Genomic DNA, 23842 nt, shown 5'->3' with positions numbered 1-23842 from the left:
TGTGAAATTTAAAGCCTTTTTAATGTTTTTTGCACAAGTCAAACTTGGAGTGAATAATTCAACACAGTGGTGAGCACACGTCCGCTAATAGCCCAGCTAACGTCTTGTTTAGCGCTGATTGAAGATAATCAGCATTTAGCACACTTAGCTTTATCTAAATAACTTTTTTCTGGATAAATTCTAACATGCTAATTTATTTGGCTGCTTTAAAACGTTTCAGTTGACTAAAGTTCAACATCTGTGTTGAAATTTTGGCTCTCTGTTTTCCCGCCTATATTTTGGCGGGAAAAGTTTTTGCAAAATCAAAACACAGACAGTAGAGATAGGAATAACATACTTTTATACATTTTTATAATTTTGTAAACATAAAAATTATACATAAGATTTAATGTGTACATGATAATGTCAGAATTAAACTGGTTCTCGAGGGTTATAGACTTACAAGAGCAAATGTTATTTGAATTGAAGTTTGCAATTTAACATTATCTTCCACTAAATATGGTCTCAGCGCAGGGCTTTAGCGTTAGCGAAGGTAATGTTTATGGCTAGTGCTTTAAGATTAGCTTCTGCTAAACACCTGTAGATGTAGCTTTATCATTAGCAGATGTATTTTTGTTGTGGTTTTGTATAATGACAGATGTTCTGATTCTGAACTAATACGTTGTTGTTATAATGCTTTAACATTAGTGGAACTAATGTTCGTGATTAGCACTAGCTTCCATTAAATACCATGGCAGTGCAGAGCTTTACAGTTAGCACAACTCATTTTTAGTTAGCACTGCCCACCACTGGTTAAATCAGATGTTTTTACATTTCTCTAGCTCAAATCTCCAGTCCTCCAGTCGCTGTCCTGCAGGTTTTAGATGAGCCACAGGTACAAAACACTGGAATGAAATGGTTTATGTACCTCCTCCTTGTGTAGATGAGTTCTCCAGAACCTTAGTGACCTAATTATTCTATTCAGGTGGTGCAGCAGAGGCTCATCTAAAGGTTGCAGGACAGCGGGCCTCCAGGACTGGAGTTTGACACCCTGGTAAAGAAATTTCTGAAATGTATAAATAATTAGGATTGAGAAGCTTTTGCCTGAGAACTTTGGTTCTGGTGTCTGTTTCTCTGTTTGGCAGTCAGCATCTGAGAATAAATCCTAAAAAACGAAGGGGTTGTTGTTGGGTTGGTTGTTTATTAAAACCATAAAACATGGAGGACACTTTGATTCCAGCTGATTAGCTTCATCTTGCTGTTCTTCTTCTGTGGTTCCAGTGTGTGAAGCTGGTATTGATGACTAGATGTGACAAATTCAAACATGTTTCCACCATGTTTCCTCCTCCTCCGGCTGAAGTTCAGTCTGCCTCCAGATTTGTCGTTTCCACTGCAGGAACCGTTTGACCCGCTCCATGTTGTTTGGAGTGACTACGCATGTTTTACAGTGTAAGCGATGCGGGAAATAATCACTTCCAGTTTTATTGTCAAGAATCAACATTTGAATTCTGCGAACACAGAAACATGAAGCTAAGAAATCAGACGCATCAGAAGGGAAGATGAACTGCCAGAGAGGAAATAAATTTAAGAGTATCTCAGTATGAAGAAAAACTCTAACGAGATATAGACGCATTAAAACAAAGTTTCTCATCTTAAAATGAGTATAGTTTTTCTTATTAAAGTATCTCAGTTTCTTGTTTTGACGATAAAACTTCTTAAAGGGGCAGCATTATGTGAAATCGTCTTTTTTGATTTTTCCACCATCATAAACAAACCTGCAGTGTTGCCTTCATTCTTTCATGTATCCTCTAATCTCCCTGGCAACCATTCGGGGTGCCTAAATGCTTAGTGGGACATAGTCCCGCCTTCGAGACGCAGCTCCTCCCCCACTCAGCTCCTTCAGACTAGCCAGCAGCAATTAGCAAACAACTGGTGGAACTGCTGAGCTCGTTATTACTCTGGTAAAAACTTTAGAAGGTTAATAGAGGAGCCATGTTGTGATGACTTCCTGGACACAGAGCTTCAGAAAGAGCAGGAGCGTCTTAAAGAGACAGAGACCCAATTTCAGTTACTTGATTCTGCTATAAGATGGCGCTATGTGCCTGGAATAAAAAATATGTCATTTTTAAAACAAGAAACTTTCTTTGCTTTCACAAGTTTTATTTTGATAAAATGAGAAAGTTTCTTAGTTTTTTTTTGTTTTAAGAGACAAGTTTTATTTCTTGTCATAACAAGAAATTTTAATTATAATGCCCTTTATATTAAATCTTCTCAGTGATGAGCTGAAAACCCCGCGGTCACGTTTTTACAGCTAACGACTCATTAGTGACACCTACAGGGCGTTCAGGAAACTCTCAGCACGACTTCCAGGGATAGTTATTGTTAGGTGTGCAACACGTACAGGTGAGTCAAAACCTCTGACGACGTTTTGACTTATTTACCTCCGCGTTAAAGCCGGTCGCAGAAAGGAGTCTGGTGCTCCACGCAGAAGGAAAACGCTTCGATTCATGAGCTCAAAAGCTGGCGACGCATCGTCCACACTGTCACGTTTTATTTGGAGAAGGTTAACACAAATAATTGTTGGGTTTTCAGTGGCAGAAGCAGAAACAAACTGGACCTCAAAGAGCTTTTCGAGTCTTTTTCTGTCATCAGGACAGAACAAACATGGTGGAACATCTCTTCTCCTGATGGTAGCAGATCGGGTTATTTCACGGAAACAGCCAAATCAAAGGGCGAAAACGCTGAAGCTTTGCAGTAGAGCCGAGTTAAAACTATGGAGTGAAAAGGTGGAAACACTGGAGATGATGGCTGGTTTCTGTTTCTCCAGCTCCCAGTCAGGCGCTCGGCTCCCACAGAGCCGCCGTGTGTCCGCAGTCCGTCTGCCGCGCTCAGACATGAATGTGCATGAGGAACTGCTGACGATGCGCTGCGAAGTCTTCAGGCACCGTGTCTGAAACAGCAGAAGAAGAGTTTTAAAGCAAAGTCTCCGAGCGGCACAGAGAGTCGCAGGCGCAGCGGTTTTTACCGTTGCATCTGTAGCGCAGGTTGGACCAGATGATGTTTTCCTGCGAGAAGCAGAAAACGCCGAGTCGGCCTCCTCTCATCGTCGTGTCGATGACGACGCCGGAGTCCGCCACCATGTCCGTCCCTTCAAAGAACCGCACTCTGAAAACAAAACCAAACCGTATAATCAATCGATCGATCGATTAACGCAACAATCATTCCACTAACCAGTAAATGAAACAATCAATCAATCAACCAACTATCATCCTTCCTTACTAACTAACTAGGTATCTTCTTTCTTTCCTAGATAACTAGCTAACTTCCCCTGTAGCTAGTTAGCTAACTTACTCTGTAGCTAGCCAACTTCCTCTGTAACTAACTAGCTAACTTCCTGTGTAGCCAGTTAGCTAACTTCCTCTGTAGCTAACTAGCTAACTTCCTCTGTAGCTAACTAGTTAACTTCCTCTGTAGCTAGTTAGCTAACTTCCTTCCTAGCTAACTAGCTACCTTCCTCTCTAGCTAACTAGCCAACTTCCTCTGTAACTAACTAGCTAACGTCCTCTGTAGCTAGTTAGCCAACTTCCTCTCTAGCTAACTAGCTAACTTCCTCTTTAGCTAACTAGCCAAAGTCCTCTGTAACTAACTAGCTAACTTCCTGTGTAGCTAGTTAGCTAACTTCCTCTGTAGCTAACTAGCTAACTTCCTCTTTAGCTAACTAGCCAAAGTCCTCTGTAACTAACTAGCTAACTTCCTGTGTAGCCAGTTAGCTAACGTCCTCTGTAGCTAACTAGTTAACTTCCTCTGTAGCTAGTTAGCTAACTTCCTTCCTAGCTAACTAGCTACCTTCCTCTCTAGCTAACTAGCCAACTTCCTCTGTAACTAACTAGCTAACGTCCTCTGTAGCTAGTTAGCCAACTTCCTCTCTAGCTAACTAGCTAACTTCCTCTTTAGCTAACTAGCCAAAGTCCTCTGTAACTAACTAGCTAACTTCCTGTGTAGCTAGTTAGCTAACTTCCTCTGTAGCTAACTAGCTAACTTCCTCTTTAGCTAACTAGCCAAAGTCCTCTGTAACTAACTAGCTAACTTCCTGTGTAGCCAGTTAGCTAACGTCCTCTGTAACTAACTAGTTAACTTCCTCTGTAGCTAGTTAGCTAACTTCCTTCCTAGCTAACTAGCTACCTTCCTCTCTAGCTAACTAGCCAACTTCCTCTGTAACTAACTAGCTAACGTCCTCTGTAGCTAGTTAGCCAACTTCCTCTCTAGCTAACTAGCTAACTTCCTCTTTAGCTAACTAGCCAAAGTCCTCTGTAACTAACTAGCTAACTTCCTGTGTAGCTAGTTAGCTAACTTCCTCTGTAGCTAACTAGCTAACTTCCTCTGTAGCTAACTAGCCAACTTCCTCTGTAACTAACTAGCTAACTTCCTGTGTAGCCATTTAGCTAAACTTCTCTGTAGCTAACTAGCTAACCTCCTCTGTAGCTAGTTAGCTAACTTCCTACCTAGTTATCTATCTAACTCGTCTTTTGTAGCTTCTTTCCAAGATCACAGAATATTTTTCCGATCTTCTCCACAGATCTTCTCTCCCTCGTTTTAATTTCCTCCTGACAGACTGAGGTGGACATGATGTGCTTCTCAAACTTCAGGTTCCGGACCAGCTGGTTCCGGACATGGTTTTATACCAGCAGATTCTGTACCACCTGGTTCTGGACCAGCTGGTTCCGGACCTGGTTCTGTACCAGCAGATTCTGTACCACCTGGTTCCGGACCAGCAGCTCTTCGGACCTACACCAGAGTTGAGGGAAGTTCAGTTTTTCCCTCATAAACTCTTCCAGAGTTTCGCTCCGTCTCTGCATCTAATCTGCATATGAACGGCGGCCACAGCGGATTCCTGCCAGGGTGCTGGTCGCCATGGAGACGGGTACAATAGGGAGCCGGGGGCCCCGGGGCCACAAAGGAGGTTCAGAGGGGAAAGAATGCAGTAAAAAGAAAAAGGAGAAAAGAGACGAATAACGGACGAGTGCAGGAGACATCTGCAGGCTGAGAGTCCGACTCAGTAGTACTCTAGTACAGTGGTTCTCAAACTTTTTTCAGTGATGTACCCCCTTAAAAATATATTTTTAGTCAAGTACCCCCTGACACTGGCAAAACATTTTTGGAACAAAAAAGAGGTACAGTGCCGTCTTTTTCACTTTATCTATACTTTCAGCAGCATTGCTGCTATGCTTTAGCCACGTCTCCATAGTTACAGTGTAATCATGATAACGACAGGTCGTTGACGAGTGCCCTGGGTCCGTGGGTCAAACTAACTTGGTGGGGGGGTCTGTTTTATTTTAAAGGATATTGAAACTAAATACTGAATATAAAATTCAGTGCATGAACACACATTTATATTTTATCGAACTTTTTACAAAATAATTTTTCCCAAGACTTATTATGAGGAGCCTACTGATTTTTTAAAGATATTTTGAAAAGCTTCACGTACCCCCTGCAGTACCTCCACGTACCCCCAGGGGTACGCGTACCCCCATTTGAGAACCACTGCTGTAGAGTACTGTACTACAGTACCACAGAGTACCACAGAGTACTACAGAGTACTACACTAAATGCCACACAGGACTTTCATACAGAGTACTGATGCCAGGGTCAGAGATTTGTTTTTAATCATGAGAATAAAGTCTTAATGTCACCATAAAGTTGTAAAATTATGATAAAAAGTCGTTTAATGAGAAAAGTTTGGATAGATTTATCTAGATCTATGTGACTAGATCAGTTTGTGGTTTTTTCTTATATTCAGTTGTTGATTAATTACTTTAAAGTCCTGCTGCTGATAATACTTTTATGCTGATGTCATATTTGTCACATGATTTTATTCTCATGTTATTACAACTTTATACTGTTTCAGCTTTACAGGGTAATACTGCGACCTTATTCTCAAATTATTATGATTTTATTTCTCATAATTCGACTTTATTGGCAGATGATTTTATTACAACTTTATTCTCGTAATATTTTAACTCTACTCTCATATTATTATGATTGTAATTGTAATATGACTGTATGGTTTATTTTACAGTTTTATTCCTGTTATCTTGACATTATTCTTGTAATATTGACTTTATGTTTGTACGTCTTTATTCTGTTGGTTTTGACATTTTTTCCTTTAATAAATAAACACCAAAAACATGCTCTTTATGTTTTTCTCAAGTTATGTTAATAATATTAATTTTATTATTATTAATATTAATAATAAATTCAGAGGAACTAAAAAGCAGAAACATGTAGGGCACAAACACTTTTCACAGAACTCATTGTTTGTGTTGTATCTTTTTTAATTCCTGCATTTAATGGAGCTACTTTGTCTTAAAGAGACAGCGTTAATATTTCATATTAAACCCGTCTGACCTGATGTATCCGACCTGCGGCCGGTGGCTCAGCTGCCAGCGGTACGACGTTTTGTCCCTCCAGCCGGCGTTTCGCGGGTCCTTCCAGAGCAGCTTCACCTCGCCGTGCGTGTCTCCGGTGTGCCACAGTGCGTTCCTCAGGTACTCCCCCGGCCCGGTCTGAGACTTCACCGCCTGCAGGACCCAGGACTTCAGCTTCAAATCGTTTTTTAATTCTCAATTTTTCTCAATGTCAAAATGTTTTTTTCAAAAATAATCTTAAAAAATGCATTTCAAAATTTTTCTTTTAATCTTAAATTTTGTTCATTTTTTAAGTCTTACTTTATTTCAGTTTCAATTTTTTTTTTCATTTAGAAATTTTTCTTTGTTTTTGTAGTTACATTTTTTTCAGTCTCAATATATTTTTCAATTTCAAATAGTTTTCTCTCTTTCTTTTCAGTTTCAAAGTCTATTTCAGTTTCGTTTCCATCCAGGTGAGGTGAAACCTGGAAGAGGGGGCGGGGCTTAGCTGGCTGAGTTTAGGAGCAATCAGGGATAATTGGTTATAATCTGCTGGAATGTACTAGTGAACATTAAAGATTTAACTTGTAGCATCAGATTGTAACTGTAGTAACAAAATTCTGAATTTTTAAATAGTATTTATTCTGAATAAACAGATGTAAACATTTATCTCTCTGGTTAGTGCTGAAATTCAGACAATAAACAGCAGCCTCTCCACCACATAGTGGACAGACAGCGGAGCACCTTCTCACATAGGCTGCTCCAGCTCCGCTGTCGTAGGGACAGATACAGGAAATCCTTCCTGCCACTGTACAATAAAAGCTAAATCATTGTTCTGCACTAATCAGTCCAATTTTGCACAATGCACTGTGGCACACTGCTGTACATATATTTACAGATACATACTGTATCTGCATTTTGAATCTTTGCAAGGACTGCTCTAAGCTGCTTTTATATTGACAGCATTTTATATTTTATTTTTATTTTGTCTACAACTACTACTCAGTGGTGGTTGTTGTGTGTCTTGTCTCTATGCTGCTGTAACTGCGAAATAATTTCCCTGCTGGGATAAATAAAGTCATTCTATTCTATTCTATTCCATTCTGGTTTTCAATTTGCTGATGCCTTGGGCCGGCTGCCTGGGGGAAAAGCCGAACCTTGAGCTGCAGGGCGGGCTGGGCCGTGGCCCGGAAGGGGACGGACTGCCAGTACGCCTGCTCCGTCTGCTTCCACATCACCACGTAGAAGCTGGACGAGTCCTGGTACCCGAAGATGAAGCCGGCGTAGTCGTCGTCCGTCACCGTGTTGACGTGGAACGTTCCCTCGAAGTCCACGCCGTTAAACGCCGTGTAGCCTGCAGAAACACGGAGGTTTGACGGATCAGAACCAGATCCATCAGAATCTGAGGTTTTCAATCGGAACGAAGGGAAACGCACCCACAGCTAAACCCGGATCGCTGTTCATCGTCTGAACGATCTCCATGCCCTGAGGACAACAGAACGGCGGATTAATACATTCAGAGGGTTTTTACTCGGCTTCATGTCATTCAAACGGTTCTGTTCAGTTCAGAGAGGAACACGCTCCAGAAAACATTGGCCTGTCCCAATAAGCAATAAATCAATCTATTGATAAACTGATATGAGCTCAACAATTTCCATTTGTCGTCTTTCTCTTTTCTTTCTTTTTCTACCAAGAACCAGCCAGATACCTAGGAATCTAGGAAGGAAATTAGCTAGCAGCTAGGAAAGAAGGAAGCAAGTTAGGGTCAAAGATCATCTCCAGACCATTAAAAGTCCATCGTTCTCCAGAGGAAATCATTCGGCCCAATGTTATTCTGTGACGCTGAAAGGTGAAGCTAGGCCTGTTAGCATGAAGCTAACGGGCCTCAGGTAGCAGGTTAAATTAGCTTTAGTACTGCATTAAATAAGGTTATGTAAGCAGCAAAATTCAAAATAACTTCCTTAATTTCGCAAAACAAAGTATTTCTCTAGCTTGAAATGGTTTTATTAGCTCTTTTTTTTCCAAAGAGCTAATGCTCAAAATAGTGGAGATAGAAACACGTTTCCCAGACAAACTGTGACGTAGCAAACATTTTCCTCTCAAGACTGATCAGCTGTTTCCAACGTCATTAGAATTGCTTTTTGTCTGTCGTCAGATCGCTAATGCTAGTTGACATGATGGAGAATTAGAGCTTTCTGAAAACCTCTGGATCATGCTAGTTTACAACCTTAACTTCCTGTTTATTACAGCTATCCGTAGCGTCAACGTCTAACAAATTCACACCAACCAGTAGATGGAAACACGCCTAATTCACATTTTGTTTTTGTAACTTTTTAAAAGTTTGCTCAATATTTGCATGACAACAGGATGGAAACAGCTAGCATAGCAACGAATTGCTGTCAGTCACCTGATTCAGAACCACCCAGTTGGGGTCGATCTGGGCCTCGCCTTCAGGGTCCAGGATCACCGTCTGATAGGCTCGGAAGTCGGTCAGCGTGACCTCGGCGCTCTCTGGACACACATCGATCAGATCCATCACGGCGTCGTTGTCGAAGTCGTTCTCGCAGACGTCTCCGACTCCATTAGCTGAAGACAGAAACAAGAGAGACGGGTCCAGACTGGAGAGAAAGGTTCAATCCAATCAGGATTCTGGCTCTGCACGGTACCGTCGGAGTCTTTCTGATTCGGGTTGACGATCAGTCTGCAGTTGTCGTAATCGTCAATGACGCCGTCGTTGTCGTCGTCGTGGTCGCAGTCGTCTCCGAGGCCGTCATTGTCGGAGTCCAGCTGGGAGCTGTTGGGGATGTCGGGACAGTTGTCTCTGGAGTCCTGGTGACCGTCTCCGTCCCTGCAGCAACAGAAGAACGGCAAGACGAGTATTTCAGCCTTGTTGTCATGGTTTCAGCAACCTAAACTGATTGGACGACAGTAGGGGAAGGTGTTGTGTTTGTCAGACATACGAGTCCAGGTTGGTGTCACAGACGTCTCCCACCAGGTCATTGTCCACATCCGTCTGCAAAACAAGACACAGTAAAAATCTGACCAATCAGAGCTGGTTAAATGAGCCAGGTTGCTGTTGGAGGACACAGAACCTGCATGGGGTTGCTGAGTTCAGGGCAACTGTCGCAGGCGTCTCCAACTCCGTCTCTGTCTCTGTCCGTCTGCATCGGGTTGGGAACCTTAGGGCAGTTATCCAGAACGTTGGGAATACCTGAACACACAAACAGGCTGATCCAACAACCGATTGGAGTGTTTTAAACCTAGACTCAACATTTCAGGTGCATCATGAAGAGAAGATGGTTGCCTACATGTGTCCGGGCAGAAGAAGATATCTGGAGATGGTTTCTTGATTGCTTGAGATTAATTGTGTCTCTGTGTTTGTGCAGAGTGGGTGAATGTGAACAACCTACATCACCTAAGAGCAACAAAGGACAGACGAACTTGACTTCAGAAGGACACAACAGACCTGGCCAGACTGACTGAAGGTACCATAGCAGGTAGAGAGGCAGGTCAATAGCAAGGCAAAGGAGCAGCTGCCACAGGTCAAAGGGGAACAGGATGAGATTACCCCAATCCTGCCACACCGCCATCCGCGTCTGTGCTGGCCAAGCCCAGAACACGGTAACCCAAGCGGTTAAGTGCCCACACCAAGACCACCCAGGAGGGGAGAAACCCCCAAAGCCCCAAACACAGCAGGCAGGCTACAGAAAGGCTGAAGGAAGGAGGCGACATTACCACCTAGCCTGGTGTTTTCCCTTCTCATAGTCTGACAAACTCTGTTCTATTGGAACCAAAACATTAACACTTGTTCCACCTCCAGCTGCTGTGGTTCTCTTTCTCTATGCTCTGAGTCAAACCAACCTGTTCCCCTCCTGGCCTGTGGGGGCGCTGCACCAAGAACCACTGAAGGAAACGACACAAAACCTCTGAAGATACTGAGAGCAACTTCCTTCTTCACCAAATGGAAACAAGATGGAGGTGTCAGATTTTAGCAGTTGGAAGATTTCTCTTTAGTCTTTGGCTAAAAACCCCGAGCCATTTCTTCTGCTAGCGCTAGGCTAATGCGTTAGCTTTGGTTGTATTTACCCAGAATGCCCTGGGCTGTAGGGATCGGTCTCCGGTCTGCTTAACGTTCACATAAACATTTAAATCGAACCAGCGTTCACTTCAACCCAACCCAGACCAAGGTTTGTAGACGAACGAGAGTTCACGTTTTTGGTCGATCAGCGTTCACACTTCACCAAACAAACTGGACTTTCTAGGCAATACTAACTATAAACTGTTTTCAGGTAAGTCTGTTGTAATGCGTATGTCTAACGTAACCCAAACGATCTTATTAGACCCGAGCAGCGAAAGCACCACTACGGCCCATTGTAACGGTTCTGTTTATTGTTATTATTCCATCAAATGAATTGGCTTTTCGGAGGCCTAGTCCTACACAAAATCTCAAATTTTCCATACAAGTCAGTCATAAAGTTAATCAGTTTTAAACAGAAAAACAGAAATTTGAAATATGGTACACAGATAGAAGAAGCCTTCAAGACAAGATAAAAAGTCTATCAGTGGTAAGTCCTAAAGCCAACAGGAAGTCGGTCATTTTGAGAGAGAGATTGTGAGGTGTCACCATGAAATTTGGTCACTCTGGCCTTAAGGCACATCGGATATAAAGTTATCAAAATCCTGATGTTCTATGAATGTTGAAGGGGCTTTGACTACAAAAATCAAAAATATGAAAGTTATGAGGCATGAAACCTTAAATTATTTTCTGAATGTTTCTTAAGTTTGTGTGAAATCTGACAGATTCTGATCCAACCAGAATAACCCAGATTGGCCTCCTGATGCTCAATATCATTTATTGGAGTCATTTCAGCATTTCATGCTGCAAATCAGTGAACTGAAATCCTCCCAGTTGGAAGATGCCTGCTGTTCCCTGTGATCACCAGCAGAGGGCAGGTTGTCCTCACCATCTCCATCGATGTCCTGGTCGCAGGCATCTCCCTGTCCGTTGTTGTCCGTGTCCTTCTGGTCGCTGTTGGGGACGGTGGGACAGTTATCACACGAGTCTCCGAACGAGTCGCTGTCCGAGTTCTGCTGGTCTTTGTTGAGGACCAAACGACAGTTGTCCTGAACCACAAACAAGACGTTAGGCAGACCGCGGCCGCGACAGTAGGAGCAGCATCTACACCCGGATGATTTCTAACCTCCACGTTCTTGATGCCGTCTCCGTCTGCATCCTCGTCGCACTGGTCTCCGATTCCGTCGTTGTCCGCGTCCTCCTGGCCCGAGTTCGGCGTAAACACGCAGTTGTCCTGATGGACAAGTTCAATGTCTCACCAACGCATCATAATGCTGACAAGCAACTGCGGGAAATTTACAATCTGACCTGTTTCCAGGTGTGACATGACCTGTTTCCAGGTGCGACCTGACCTGTTTCCAGGTGCGACCTGACCTGTTTCAAGGTGCGACCTGACCTGTTTCCAGGTGCGACCTGACCTGTTTCAGGTGCGACCTGACCTGTTTCAGGTGCGACCTTTCCTGTTTCCAGGTGCAACCAAACCTGTTTCCAGGTGCGACCTGACCTGTTTGCAGGTACTATCTGACCAGGTGCGATCTGACCTGTTTCCAGGTGCGATCTGACCTGTTTCCAGGTGCAACCTGACTTGTTTCCAGGTGCGACCTGACCTGTTTCCAGATGCGACCTGACCTGTTTCCAGGTGCGACCTGACCTGTTTCCAGGTGCGACCAAGCCTGTTTCCAGGTGCGACCTGACCTGTTTCCAGATGCGATCTGACCTGTTTCCAGGTGCGATCTGACCTGTTTCCAGATGCGATCTGACCTGTTTCCAGGTGCGACCTGACCTGTTTCCAGATGCGACCTGACCTGTTTCCAGGTGCGATCTGACCTGTTTCCAGATGCGATCTGACCTGTTTCCAGGTGTGACATGACCTGTTTCCAGGTGTGACATGACCTGTTTCCAGGTGCGATCTGACCTGTTTCCAGGTGCGACCTGACCTGTTTCAGGTGCGACCTGACCTGTTTCCAGGTGCGACCAAGCCTGTTTCCAGGTGCAACCTGACCTGTTTCCAGGTGCAACCTGACTTGTTTCCAGGTGCGACCAAACCTGTTTCCAGGTGCGACCTGACCTGTTTCCAGATGCGATCTGACCTGTTTCCAGGTGCGACCTGACCTGTTTCCAGATGCGATCTGACCTGTTTCCAGGTGCGATCTGACCTGTTTCCAGATGCGATCTGACCTGTTTCCAGGTGCGACCTGACCTGTTTCCAGATGCGACCTGACCTGTTTCCAGGTGCGATCTGACCTGTTTCCAGATGCGATCTGACCTGTTTCCAGGTGTGACATGACCTGTTTCCAGGTGTGACATGACCTGTTTCCAGGTGCGATCTGACCTGTTTCCAGGTGCGACCTGACCTGTTTCCAGGTGCGACCTGACCTGTTTCCAGGTGCGACATGACCTGTTTGCAGGTACCATGTAACCAGGTGAGATCTGACCTGTTTCCAGGTGCGACCTGACCTGTTTCCAGATGCGACCAAGCCTGTTTCCAGGTGCGACCAAGCCTGTTTCCAGGTGCGACCTGACCTGTTTGCAGGTACCATGTAACCAGGTGAGATCTGACCTGTTTCCAGGTGCAACCTGACCTGTTTCCAGGTGCAACCTGACTTGTTTCCAGGTGCGACCAAACCTGTTTCCAGGTGCGACCTGACCTGTTTCCAGGTGCGACCTGACCTGTTTCAGGTGCGACCTGACCTGTTTCCAGGTGCAACCAAACCTGTTTCCAGGTGCGACCTGACCTGTTTGCAGTGTTTGTCGTTGTCCATGCAGGGCAGGGAGCGGTCGGGGTAGCCGTCGATGTCCGTGTCCATTCCACAGGTGTGTCCGTTTCCGGCCCAGCCAACGTTACACTGCAAACACATTCAGGACGCAGGACACATGAAAAACTTCCAAAGAAACTCTAAAGTTTAAGGCTGAAACAATTAATTGGGATTAATAATTTAAAAATAATTTATAATTGAGCAGAAATTACATCAAAACTGTATAAAAAAATAAACATTTTGAATTTTAGATAGAAAAAACGTCTGTAATTCTGATCGGAACAGAAGTGAAAGTTTTAGCTTCACCGGGTTCAGATTCTATAAAAAAACTCCTATTAAGCACTTTCTCCATCCAATTATTAAATGATTAATCCAAAAAGATCTGCAGAATGCAACCATTTTTTCTATCTGATTAATCGATTAATGTTAGAACAATCGATTAATCAATGCACTAATTGATTACTAGTTACAGCCGGAATGAAGTTAGATTTGATTTGCTCTAAAAACGCCCAACCCCAGCAAAAACCTGATGCATGCTGGGATTTACCGAAGCTAAAATTAAACATTCAAGCTCAAATATATTCATACACCCCAGAGCTCCAACTAACGATTATTTTAGTAATCAATTATTCTGATGATTAATCGATTATTCTGAAAATTAATTGATTAGTCAGATAAAGAATTTGCCACATTCTGCAGATTTGTTTGGTTAACCAATTAATGACTGGATGCAAAACGTGCTTTATTCCTGTCCTTCTTTCCTTCCATCTGTGCTTCTGCTCCTCTGCTGTGAGTTTTGCCCCTCACCCTGCAGGAAACTTCTCCGTTCCTCTCCATGGCACAGTGGGCGTTGGTGTCACAAGGGTTAAAGGTCAACGCAGCACATGACTTCCTGGGGGAGCAGCCAGATGTTTGGTTGCCATAGAAACCGGGTTTACAGCCTCCGCATTTGTAGGAACCCTGAAAGAGACGGGAGAGCTAAATGTCCACCAGGGGGCGCCGTCTTGCCAGGATCCTCAGTAAAAACTGGCTCATATCTCAAGGATTTTTTCTGCCTGAATGAACAAACAGAATCCTCTAAAGGTGAAAGATCTGCAGCAGAACCGTTGATGGGATCGCTTTAGACGCTGGCAGCCAGTCTGGATCAGGATCAGTGAATAAAACCTGAGCGTCTTCTCATGTTTCCACTCACCACAGTGTTGATGCAGACCGAGTTTGATGCACAGGTGTCAGGGAGATCCACACACTCATCGATGTCCACGCATTCCTGAAACACACACACAAGTCCAGCCGGGATTTTAAAGCTTAACTGGCAGGAACATCTTGTGAAATTTCCCTGGAAAAGGTCTCAGATCCATCTGGTAAAAAGTGAATATTCTGCAAACAAAAGGAGGAAATTTAATCTCGTCTTGTATCAGTGGTTGATGTCAGAACTAAAACCTCCGCAGAACGCAGCAGCAGATCGCCTCTGCTCGTTTCCCGGCAGGTTAACGACTTCCTACCAGCGGTGAGATGATGTCGCCCCGACTGAACGCGGTTTTTCCACAGCTGGGAGCTTTCTGTGCTGCTTCAGAGGCTCTAATGGTTTCCAGCTGCATCCCAGCAATACACTCACACTCAAACTGGGATTACTGGCAGCTGATTGCTGCTGCTAACTCGCACTGTCCAACATTTATTTACACGAGCAGTCAGACTGGATTTGCTAAAGGCGCCTCTACAAACAGAATCATCGGCTTTGGATGGGAGTTTGCAGTGACATAATGATGACGGACTTTCCGTTTCTCACCAAAGCGGTTAATTAGGGAGCTTTTTAAAGACAAATTTACAGATTTAACTTCAGAAAGACTCGTTTTTCTGTTCAGAAGAAGAACTGTCTCCCAAAACGAAATCCAAACGGACGGGTTGTCGTTTGTGTGTTTGTGTGTGACGAAGGAGCCAAATGTCATTGATGACATGAGAGAAAAAAGGCTGAACAAAGTGAGAGTTCATCTATTAAACTGACTGAAGATGAATACAAAACCAAACTGAGATTAAATCAGTGTTCTCTCTCCTACTGGTTGCCTTTTCTCTTGTTTTTAAAAACCTGTTTGAAATAAACAAATAAAACAAAATCTAATCAAAACTAAAAACTGGTTTATTTTTTCTAAGTGTCTTTGTGAGCCAGCTAGGAATTCAACATCATTTCTATAATTTTTGCTTAACCTAAAAATGAACTGTTATAGTTGCAGGTAAATTTTCTATACTACAGAAAGTAATTGTTAGGGACGCACTAATATGAAAAATTGGGCCGATGTTGATATTTAACATTAATAGTTTTGTTACGGTAGAATTTACCAATATTTTACTTCATCATATTTTCTATTCGATAACTCGATTAATCGTAAAAAATAATTGATAATTGATATAATTGACTTGATAACTAAAATAACAGCCCCAGATCTAAACACAGCTCCTGTGAGACCTGTTTGTGTGTCTTAGCGTAGTCCAGTCCTGTTCCGGCCAGCGGCGCCCCCCACAGGCCTGGAGGACACGGCTGGCAGCTGAAGCCTCCCTCCGTGTTGACGCAGGCTTCAGGAGAATAACATGGCTGCAGCTCACACTGCGGACGACAAACAGGAAGCACTCAGGGTCTCTCGTGCTCTGCCGGGCACCTCGTGGCGTCCTGTCCTCACCTCATCAACGTCCCTGCAGTGCGTCCCGTTGCCGGTGGTTCCAGGTGGACACTGTCCACAGGTGTACCCGGGGTACTGCAGGCTGTCCATGCAGGACACTCCTCTGTAGCAGGGGTTGGGGGAGCAGCGAGACCGCGGTTCATGGAAACCTGCAGGCAGACGGAGGGACGGATGGGAGGACAGGGGGCGGCTTCAATCGGGTCCTCAGGTCATTCAGAGACGTCCACAGAGCTGCTGACTCACCACAAACCTGGCACTCCAGGATGGTGTTCCTGATCAGAGACATCTCCTTCACCTGAGGACAGACACGCCGTTGGCTCCTGAGACCAGGATGATGTCTCACCTGTCCCTCTGTCTCACCTGTCCACTGTCTCTCATTCATCAATGTCTCACCTTTCCCCCTACCTTTCAACTGTCCTCTGAGGTCCAATATCACCTCCTATAATGTTTCATCTCCTTGTCTCTGATTTCCTCACCTTTCCCCTCTCCCCCCTGTCCTGTCCCCTGTGATGTCCTCACCTGTCTCTGTCTCTCTCTCATCTCTCTCTCTCTCTCACCTGTCCCTCTGTCTCACCTGTCTCTCTCTCTCACCTGTCTCTCTCTCATCTCTCTCTCTCTCTCACCTGTCCCTCTGTCTCACCTGTCTCTCTCTCTCACCTGTCCCTCTCTCTCACCTGTCCCTCTCTCTCACCTGTCTCTGTGTCTCACCTGCTCCCTGATGTCCTGCCGCAGTTCTCCCAGGATCTGGTTGAAAATGATGAGCTGACCAATCAGAGCCTTGGTGTGTTCACCTGACAGATGATGTCACAAACATGATGTCCAATCAGAGATCAGAGTAAAGGTCACGACCGATCAGAACCAGTTACGTGATCAGAACCTCACCCAGGATGGACTGGACCTCTCCGTTCACTGAGGAAACAAAGAACTCATCACCGATCCGGATCAGAACCACAGAGCAGCAGAACTTCAGGTTCGGATCCAGGTGAGCTCACCTGAGTTGAAGGCCGACGAGTCTCCTTGGAACGGACAGTCGGTCAGCGCTCCGGCTTTAGCCACACTGCCCCCTAGAGCCAGGCGGAGGGACTCCACTGCGCCCTGACAGAGAGAGGCCCGATGAGACAGACGCAGAGACGCGCCGGTCCTGCTGGACAGATCGGCCAATAAAGAGGAAAATTCTCTCCAGAAATCCTGAAAGTTTTCCTGACCGACAGGAAAACGTCTGATCTTGAATCAGGATGAACCGAGGTGAAGGAAGAGTTCTGGTCCAAACCTTCAGAGTAACCAAACTGAGGTCCCTCAATAGAACAAGAGTTCAGAGTAGACCTGAGGTCAGCTGAGGTACTTTATCGAGACGAGTCCCGGAGCCCTGCGGTTTTCAGACCCACTGGTAGGAAACCTCAAGGAAGATCCTCTACAGCCTCTTCCCCACTAGAGCAACCGGTTCCTCCATTAGCAGATCCTTTAAGGTCTGGGCCGGGTTTATCTGCAAATACACCAAGGAGCACCGGTGCTTACGGCAGAAGGCTGCTGTCCATTACCATCTTCTGTCCTCATCAGAAGGTCGGTTATGCAATGACTCGTTTGGTTTGCATCTTTGTGGAGCCAAAATCACCTAAATAAGATATTGGGGGATTGATTGTGTGTTTCTTGAACAGTTTTACTGAAGTTAACGTGTACGCAGGTTGTTTTGATATCTGGCTTATGAAGAGCAAACGATTTGATTGGCAGCAAACTGCACTGTAATGGTGCAACCTCCAGCGAACAAATAGACTGAAAGGTTTCAGAGAAATTGGCCCCTCAATTTGCTCACACAAAATGACATCATTGGTGTGTCAACCACAGCTCCCGCTCGCAGATGGACCGTCCACAATCCACCGCCAGGAAGACACTGCCACCGGACAAAGGCCCAACTTGGAACAGAACTAGACATTAGTGAGACGATGGAGACCTGGTCCAACGGGGCCAACTCAGGAGCCCAGTCCTCCAGAGATACTGCCCTTTAACCTCTGGAACCCCAACGCACCTGAATCCCCCTCGCTAGCAGTCACCCAGTTCTGGTAACCAGAGATCCACTTGATCCAGGTACAGAAGAGGGACACATCTAAAAGCTGAAGGACAGTAGCTCTAAAGGACTGGAGACGCCTGGACTAAACTGTCTTTCCCTTCTGGCATGCGAACAGCATGAGATCCTCCAGGAGAAATCAGAAGCAACATTTGAGGAGAGGAATGTTAAATCTCCTCCACAGCTTCGTCCTTCAAACTAAAATCATGTAAAAGCCAAGTAAAACGATCAGTTATTCAGATTTCTTTAGTTAATTCATGCATTCTACAGTCTTTGCTGTTCTTATCCCTCTAACCTGAAGTCGGGCGTACGATTTCTGTCCATGTCGGATCTCCACCATGTCCGCCTCTCTGGGCAGAGGAACCAATGGGGGAACGCCCTGACTGGAATCGACCAATCGGCAGTCGGCGTACAGCTCCACCTGCATGTTGCTGCGCTGGAGGCCGCCCAGTCTCAGGATGATGGAGTGAGTCCGTCCGTCGGCCAGGACGGAGTTCTGCAGGTTCACGGTGTGGACCTTCCCGTCGGCTTTGACGTACCGGACCAGAACTGAGGAGCAAAAGTTTAGGTTGAAAATGATCTTTTTCTTTTATCCGCAGTTCGTTTATGTGGGAGAGAAGTGAAATGTTGAGAGAATAAACAGTGAGCAGGAGAGCAACACAAACAGCCACCAGGTTCAGAAACAAGAAGTTTGACTTCAGCTTCAAGCTGTCAAAGAATCCACACAAAGAATAAATGTACAAACTTAGAGGAACTGAAATAAAGGAAAATAAAAGGTTGTAATCACCCAGACATTCTTATTTAGTTTGTAATTTACAGAAGGTCAATGTGTTGTTTACACTGCAATGCACCCTGTGTAGTACGCTAGGTGCTACAACACTAGCGCCCTCCAGCCACAACAGGAACGTTTAGAAAAGACAAGATGAGGAGGATCAAATGGATGAAGAGGAGAGAGTCGGTTGAAAAACGCTAACCCGACAGTACTGAGTATTCAGTTACTGAGTATTCGGTTACCAACAGTTAGCATCAGTAACTGTCGGGTTAGTACTGCTAACCCGACAGTAGTCAAAGTGTTTACGGCTAACATTGAGATCTAAACAATTTCTCTACTTTCTCAAACGGTTTGTTACAAAAACTTAAAGTTGCTTTAATGTCACTTTAAACATTAATTTATTACCTTCCAGCTTGTTTTGAATTTACATTAGCTCCTGCTAATGGTGTTAGCTCAAGCCAGTTGTGTCAAATCTGGTAAATGTTTTTAACTAATGCTAATAGTGTTAGCTAGAGCTAGCTAATAGAGCTTGCTCCAGCTCATGGTGTTAGCCCCTGCCAATAGTTTACCTTTTGCTTATGGTGTTAGCTCTAGCTAATGACATTAGCTCTTACTAATGACATTAGCTCTTACTAATGGCATTAGCTCTAGCTAGCATCAGTAGCAGTAGCCAATCTGGTTTATAACGGCCCATGAAACCGTTTTTATTTGCCTCAAAGTCTCGTCGCGTAACAAGCGTTTCCTCGTTCCGAGTCGCTGAACTTCCACCAACCTTTGTGGATCTTCCCCATGATGGCGACCTCCAGGTACTTCCTGTTGTCCTGCTTGCTGTAGAGCCCAAACAAAATCCCGCCCATCTTGACGGGCAGTCGGATCGTCGACACCACGTAGACGTCACTGAGCGCGCTCAGACCGCCCGACAGCTTCTCCACCGCCGCCACGTTCTGCTTGGAGTCCTGGAGGCTCAGGACGTCGATGACTGGAGGAGGAGACGCAGAAACGCGACAAACATCACAGAAACACGGAGATGAAAACATGAAGTCATTCAAGATGATGTCACTGCTTCTGCTGCACTTTAACGTTACATCTGCAGCTGGCAGATTGTGGAAAATCCTTCTAACTGATCAGGGAGAGCCGCTCTAGAAATGAAACCCAGCCGAACATCTGGATCTGAACCCACAGCTGCTGGTTTGACAGACTTCCCAGACCGCCCAGTTTCTGTAACATAATCCCAGTTTGACAGACTGAGATTTGGTTCCCTGAGCTTTTGAGGCCAGTTCTGGAAACCTGGACCTGATTATCAGAGTTCTGCGGCCTGACACAGTTTTCATATCTGTGGAAACAGAAAACCGCTGAGTCAGCGAAATGCCGGAGACTTCAGTCACTTTAAATAAACTTTAGGTGTTGCTTTGATCTGCAGCTTTTCACTCCACGTTGTAACACGCTGAAACTTTTCACAATATGTGGACAAGAAAACACTTGATCCTCTTTAACAAAGTTCACACAGACAAAAATAAGATTAAAAAACATGAAAAATGTCAAAATGTCTCTGAATTATTCACGGCCTGGACAGAGACTCAAAGGTCTCAGGTTTGTGCCGATTGAAGAACTTTGGGTTTGTAATGTTACACAGTCAAGACTTAATAATTTGATTCATTTAGCATCTTTAGGAGATAAAAAGGGGGATTCATTTTTCAGTCATGTGTTCACCATGTTATTCATTCATTTATAAATGTCACTGTTTCAAACTAAATATATTGTTAGCTAGTTAGACATTAAGCTGCAAATTAAATGAAAGAAAACAAAACTTTTACATTGCTGGTCCACTTCCTGATATTGGCAGTGAATGTGAATATTCCCTAAATATCCCAATTTGAACCATATTGAGCTTTGGGCTAAATATTATCTAACATTCAGGTAACAAATATTATGTAATATTTATTACATAGATAATAAAGGCCATTTTTAACGTTAGGCTAAATATTTTGCTTGCTACCTAAACATTTATCTAGCTTAAGGTGGCTAAATGTTAAGCTTAAAGGTAAATATTTAGCTTACTAACAAAATATTTAACTTGTTATCTACATATTTAACTAGTTTAGAGCTATCTAAATATGCAGCTTAAAGCTAAATATTTAGCTTGCTATTTAGTTAGCTAGCAAGCTAAATACTATGCTGAATATTTAGTTTGAAACGGTTACATTTATAAATGAATGAATAACACTGTGAACCCGTTTTTTTTCTTATGGCTGGATTAATAAACCAAATGATTGCTGTTAGTTTTGACTGAACTTTCCAAACGGCCCGTATCCAACATGTCCAGCGAGCTGCGTCGCCTCCAGACTGACGGCCGCAGTAAAGCTTTTCCCTCTGATGGTTCCTCCTGCTGGTTGTTCAGGATTTCTGGGAAATAAATCCTGGAAGTGAACCGATCCCTGCGTGGGGTTGCCAACTCTTTCTGTCCAATAAAACCGCCATGGAAAAACATTTGGATCAAAACGTCCCCCAACAATCCAAGACGGTGATGATGTGCTGGTTTCCAGGAGGAACAGAAGCTAATCTGGAACGGGTCGGTGTCAGTCAGGATGTGGGCCTGAATGTCACACCAAGGTCAGAGGAAACTACGAGACAAGAACGGTTCAGGAAACTACGGTAAAATAAACAAAAACTGAAACCACAAAACAGAAACGTTTCACCAGTGGAAAGAAAAAGTCTAAAAATCCCCAAATGTCTCCAGAACGTCTGCGGCTGCTGGTTTCAAACTTAATATCAGAAAGGAGCTGCAGAAATTAAATCTGTTTGGGAAAATCTGAAGTTTTCCAAAAAATTAACGAAGGACTGGCGTTTGTTAGGATTTCCTGTAGCAGTCACTGCGACAAATCTGAAGAAACCTCTGACTGAAGACTGTTAGCATGTCGCTAACAGCTCAAAACCCAGGCAGTAGAGAGGATTTTCCACAGCAACATTTCCTGGATGACACCGTCAGCTGCTCTGCTAATCCACCTTGTTTGCTTTTGACGCTCTATGGAGCTAAATCGGGGTCATGAAGTTTGTTCAAAAGAAAAAAAACAATTTAAAACTGAAAAAAAGAAATATTTAAAACTTAATTTATTTTTTTCAAACTGAAAAAAAAATTTAAACTGAAAAAAATGAAACTGTAAAAAAGTTCTGAATCTGACAAAATGGATGTGAAACTGGAAAAAACATGTTCAAAACTCCGTTTCAGATTCAGGTTTTTTTCCAGTTCCAGATTATTTTTTTAGCATTTCAATAATTTTTGAGTTTCAAATCTTTTTTCAGTTTAATTCTGTATTCCTTTTGAACAAACATCATGGCCCCAATTTAGCTCCTTACACTCCTCTTTAAATCTCAGCATTAGAATCAAAGCTGTCTGATTGTTTTTCTCCTGCAGTGTTGTCACAGCAAATCTTCCTGCTGCTGTTTTTAAGAGCTTCAGTTTAATTTTCCATGATTGCATCACATGAGCTCATTTCCACGTTGTAAAAAATTAAAGCTTTCCGTTTAAAATGCGTCTTTTCCTCATTTAGATGCTCTAAAAAGTTTACAGCTGTTTCAGCCCAGATAATGTTTCATTAAACTATCAGTTCCTCACGTCAAAGACATTTCCAGAAATAGCTTACCAGATTTTTAATATATGACTGAAAAAATAATTCTAAAAAGTTTTGAAACTGTAGAAAAAAAATTATACTGAAACTGAAAAACTGTTTTGAAATTAAAAAAGATTTCAAAATAAAAAAAAATAAATGATTTGAAACTGAAATAAAAGATTCGGAAGTGAAAAGAATTTACTTTTCAGAATTTTTTTTTTTTTTAAACAAACTTTATGGCACCAATTTAGCTCCACAGCCAAACCCATCAGAGACGATCAGTACCGAGTTAATATGTTAATTAACCACTAATTAATTAACCTCTACAGCCTCAACGGACCAGAACCTCTTAGAGAAATGAAGTCCGTCCGGCTCGGTTCTGTTACCTTGAACGTCCGGAGCGTCCCGGAACCCGGCCGACAGCTGAGCGAGCAGAACCGCCAGCAGAACCGGGAAACCCCAACCCATTACTGGACCGGTTCCGTTTGAAAAGTTCCAGCAGCAGAGCAGAATGATGATGGAAAACAATAAACCGAGCCGTGGGTTCGGAACTGAGGATGGACCCGAACCCTGAGGCAGCAGTGGGGGGGTTCGGGTGAAGTTTCGGTCTGGAGGAAGGAGCGGCGGTTCCGGGTCCAAACCGAGAGAATAAGAGCAACAAGTCACGCACCAGTCCGAACCGAGCCGACCCGAACCACCGGAGGAGAAACTGACTGTCCAGCCTCACGAGCTCACAGCTGGAAACTGCAGCTGGCGCGCGCGCTCACGCCGCAGGCGCGCGACCGGAGAGAGGGACGTTCATACAGGATTCAGCTCCGAACCGGACGGGTCCCTGTCCGGTTCTGATCCAAACGGAACCCGAAACTAAAAGGAAAAAAGTCGAAGAATCAAATCCAGGATTTGATTCAGAAACAGCAGAAACTGATGCGGCTGAGCAGCAGCAGTTCTAATTCACTTTAGCGCAGATTAGCGGCAGAATGGCGGTTAGCTTCATGTTAGCATTAATCAGGTTGATTTCCATGTGTTATTAATTAATCGCAACTTAATCCCAAACAACGAACAATTTAAGCAACATTTTGATTTTTAAAACTCATTTTCCTGCTAAATTATTAAATAAATTGACATGAGCTCATCGACGACAATATTTATCATTTTTAATTTGATCTTCAACCATCAGATTGGCGCAAAGTTCAGTGTTTCAGGAACTCTGGAGGCTGACATTAGCATTAGCGTTAGCTGCTAACGTTAGCAGCATTAGCATGCCAACATGTTAGTTAACATTGAGATGCCATTTTAGCCTTGAATAGTTTCACTGACAGGCTAACGTCTTTTAGCACAACTTGAACACAATAATATGTTTTTTCCAGATCAATTTAGAAGCCGAATTTAACCGAGAAGCGACTTCGTCATCCATTGCTGTCAGCAGATTTAGCTTGTGCGTCACATTTGCAGTCGTACCAGGAACAAACGGCTACAAATGTTTTGTATCAAAATGTTTTTTAATTGACTAATTT

At 43.8% G+C, this 23842-nt stretch overlaps 1 protein-coding gene across 6 annotated transcripts; it reads right to left on the bottom strand.

Annotated features, from left to right (window-relative positions):
• Positions 1–1162: 1162 nt before the first annotated feature.
• On the bottom strand, positions 1163–23219 carry thbs3a (thrombospondin 3a). Of its 6 annotated transcripts, XM_028012282.1 has the most exons (27): positions 22715–23130; positions 19493–19699; positions 18244–18497; positions 16879–16981; positions 16769–16795; positions 16595–16677; positions 16130–16181; positions 15887–16035; positions 15676–15813; positions 14407–14481; positions 14022–14174; positions 13172–13304; positions 13085–13128; positions 12894–12915; positions 12374–12856; positions 11963–12153; positions 11585–11692; positions 11348–11507; positions 9476–9594; positions 9344–9396; positions 9050–9231; positions 8791–8969; positions 7820–7868; positions 7541–7737; positions 6385–6557; positions 3005–3144; positions 1163–2929 (listed from the first exon to the last, which is right to left on the bottom strand). In XM_028012282.1, the coding sequence occupies exons 1-27, from the start codon at positions 22794–22796 to the stop codon at positions 2868–2870; spliced, it is 3618 nt and encodes a 1205-aa protein (XP_027868083.1). In that variant the 5' UTR covers positions 22797–23130; the 3' UTR covers positions 1163–2867. The 6 variants fall into 6 exon arrangements, with proteins under 6 accessions (XP_027868083.1, XP_027868081.1, XP_027868084.1 ...); XM_028012280.1 differs by having other exon boundaries at positions 12374–12915; positions 13194–13304; XM_028012283.1 differs by lacking the exons at positions 12894–12915; positions 13085–13128 and having other exon boundaries at positions 22715–23128.
• Positions 23220–23842: the final 623 nt, after the last annotated feature.

The sequence above is a fragment of the Xiphophorus couchianus genome, chromosome 3 (assembly GCF_001444195.1).
Source record: "Xiphophorus couchianus chromosome 3, X_couchianus-1.0, whole genome shotgun sequence".
Classification (NCBI taxonomy): domain Eukaryota; kingdom Metazoa; phylum Chordata; class Actinopteri; order Cyprinodontiformes; family Poeciliidae; genus Xiphophorus; species Xiphophorus couchianus.
This window is presented reverse-complemented; position numbering and strand designations above follow the sequence as displayed.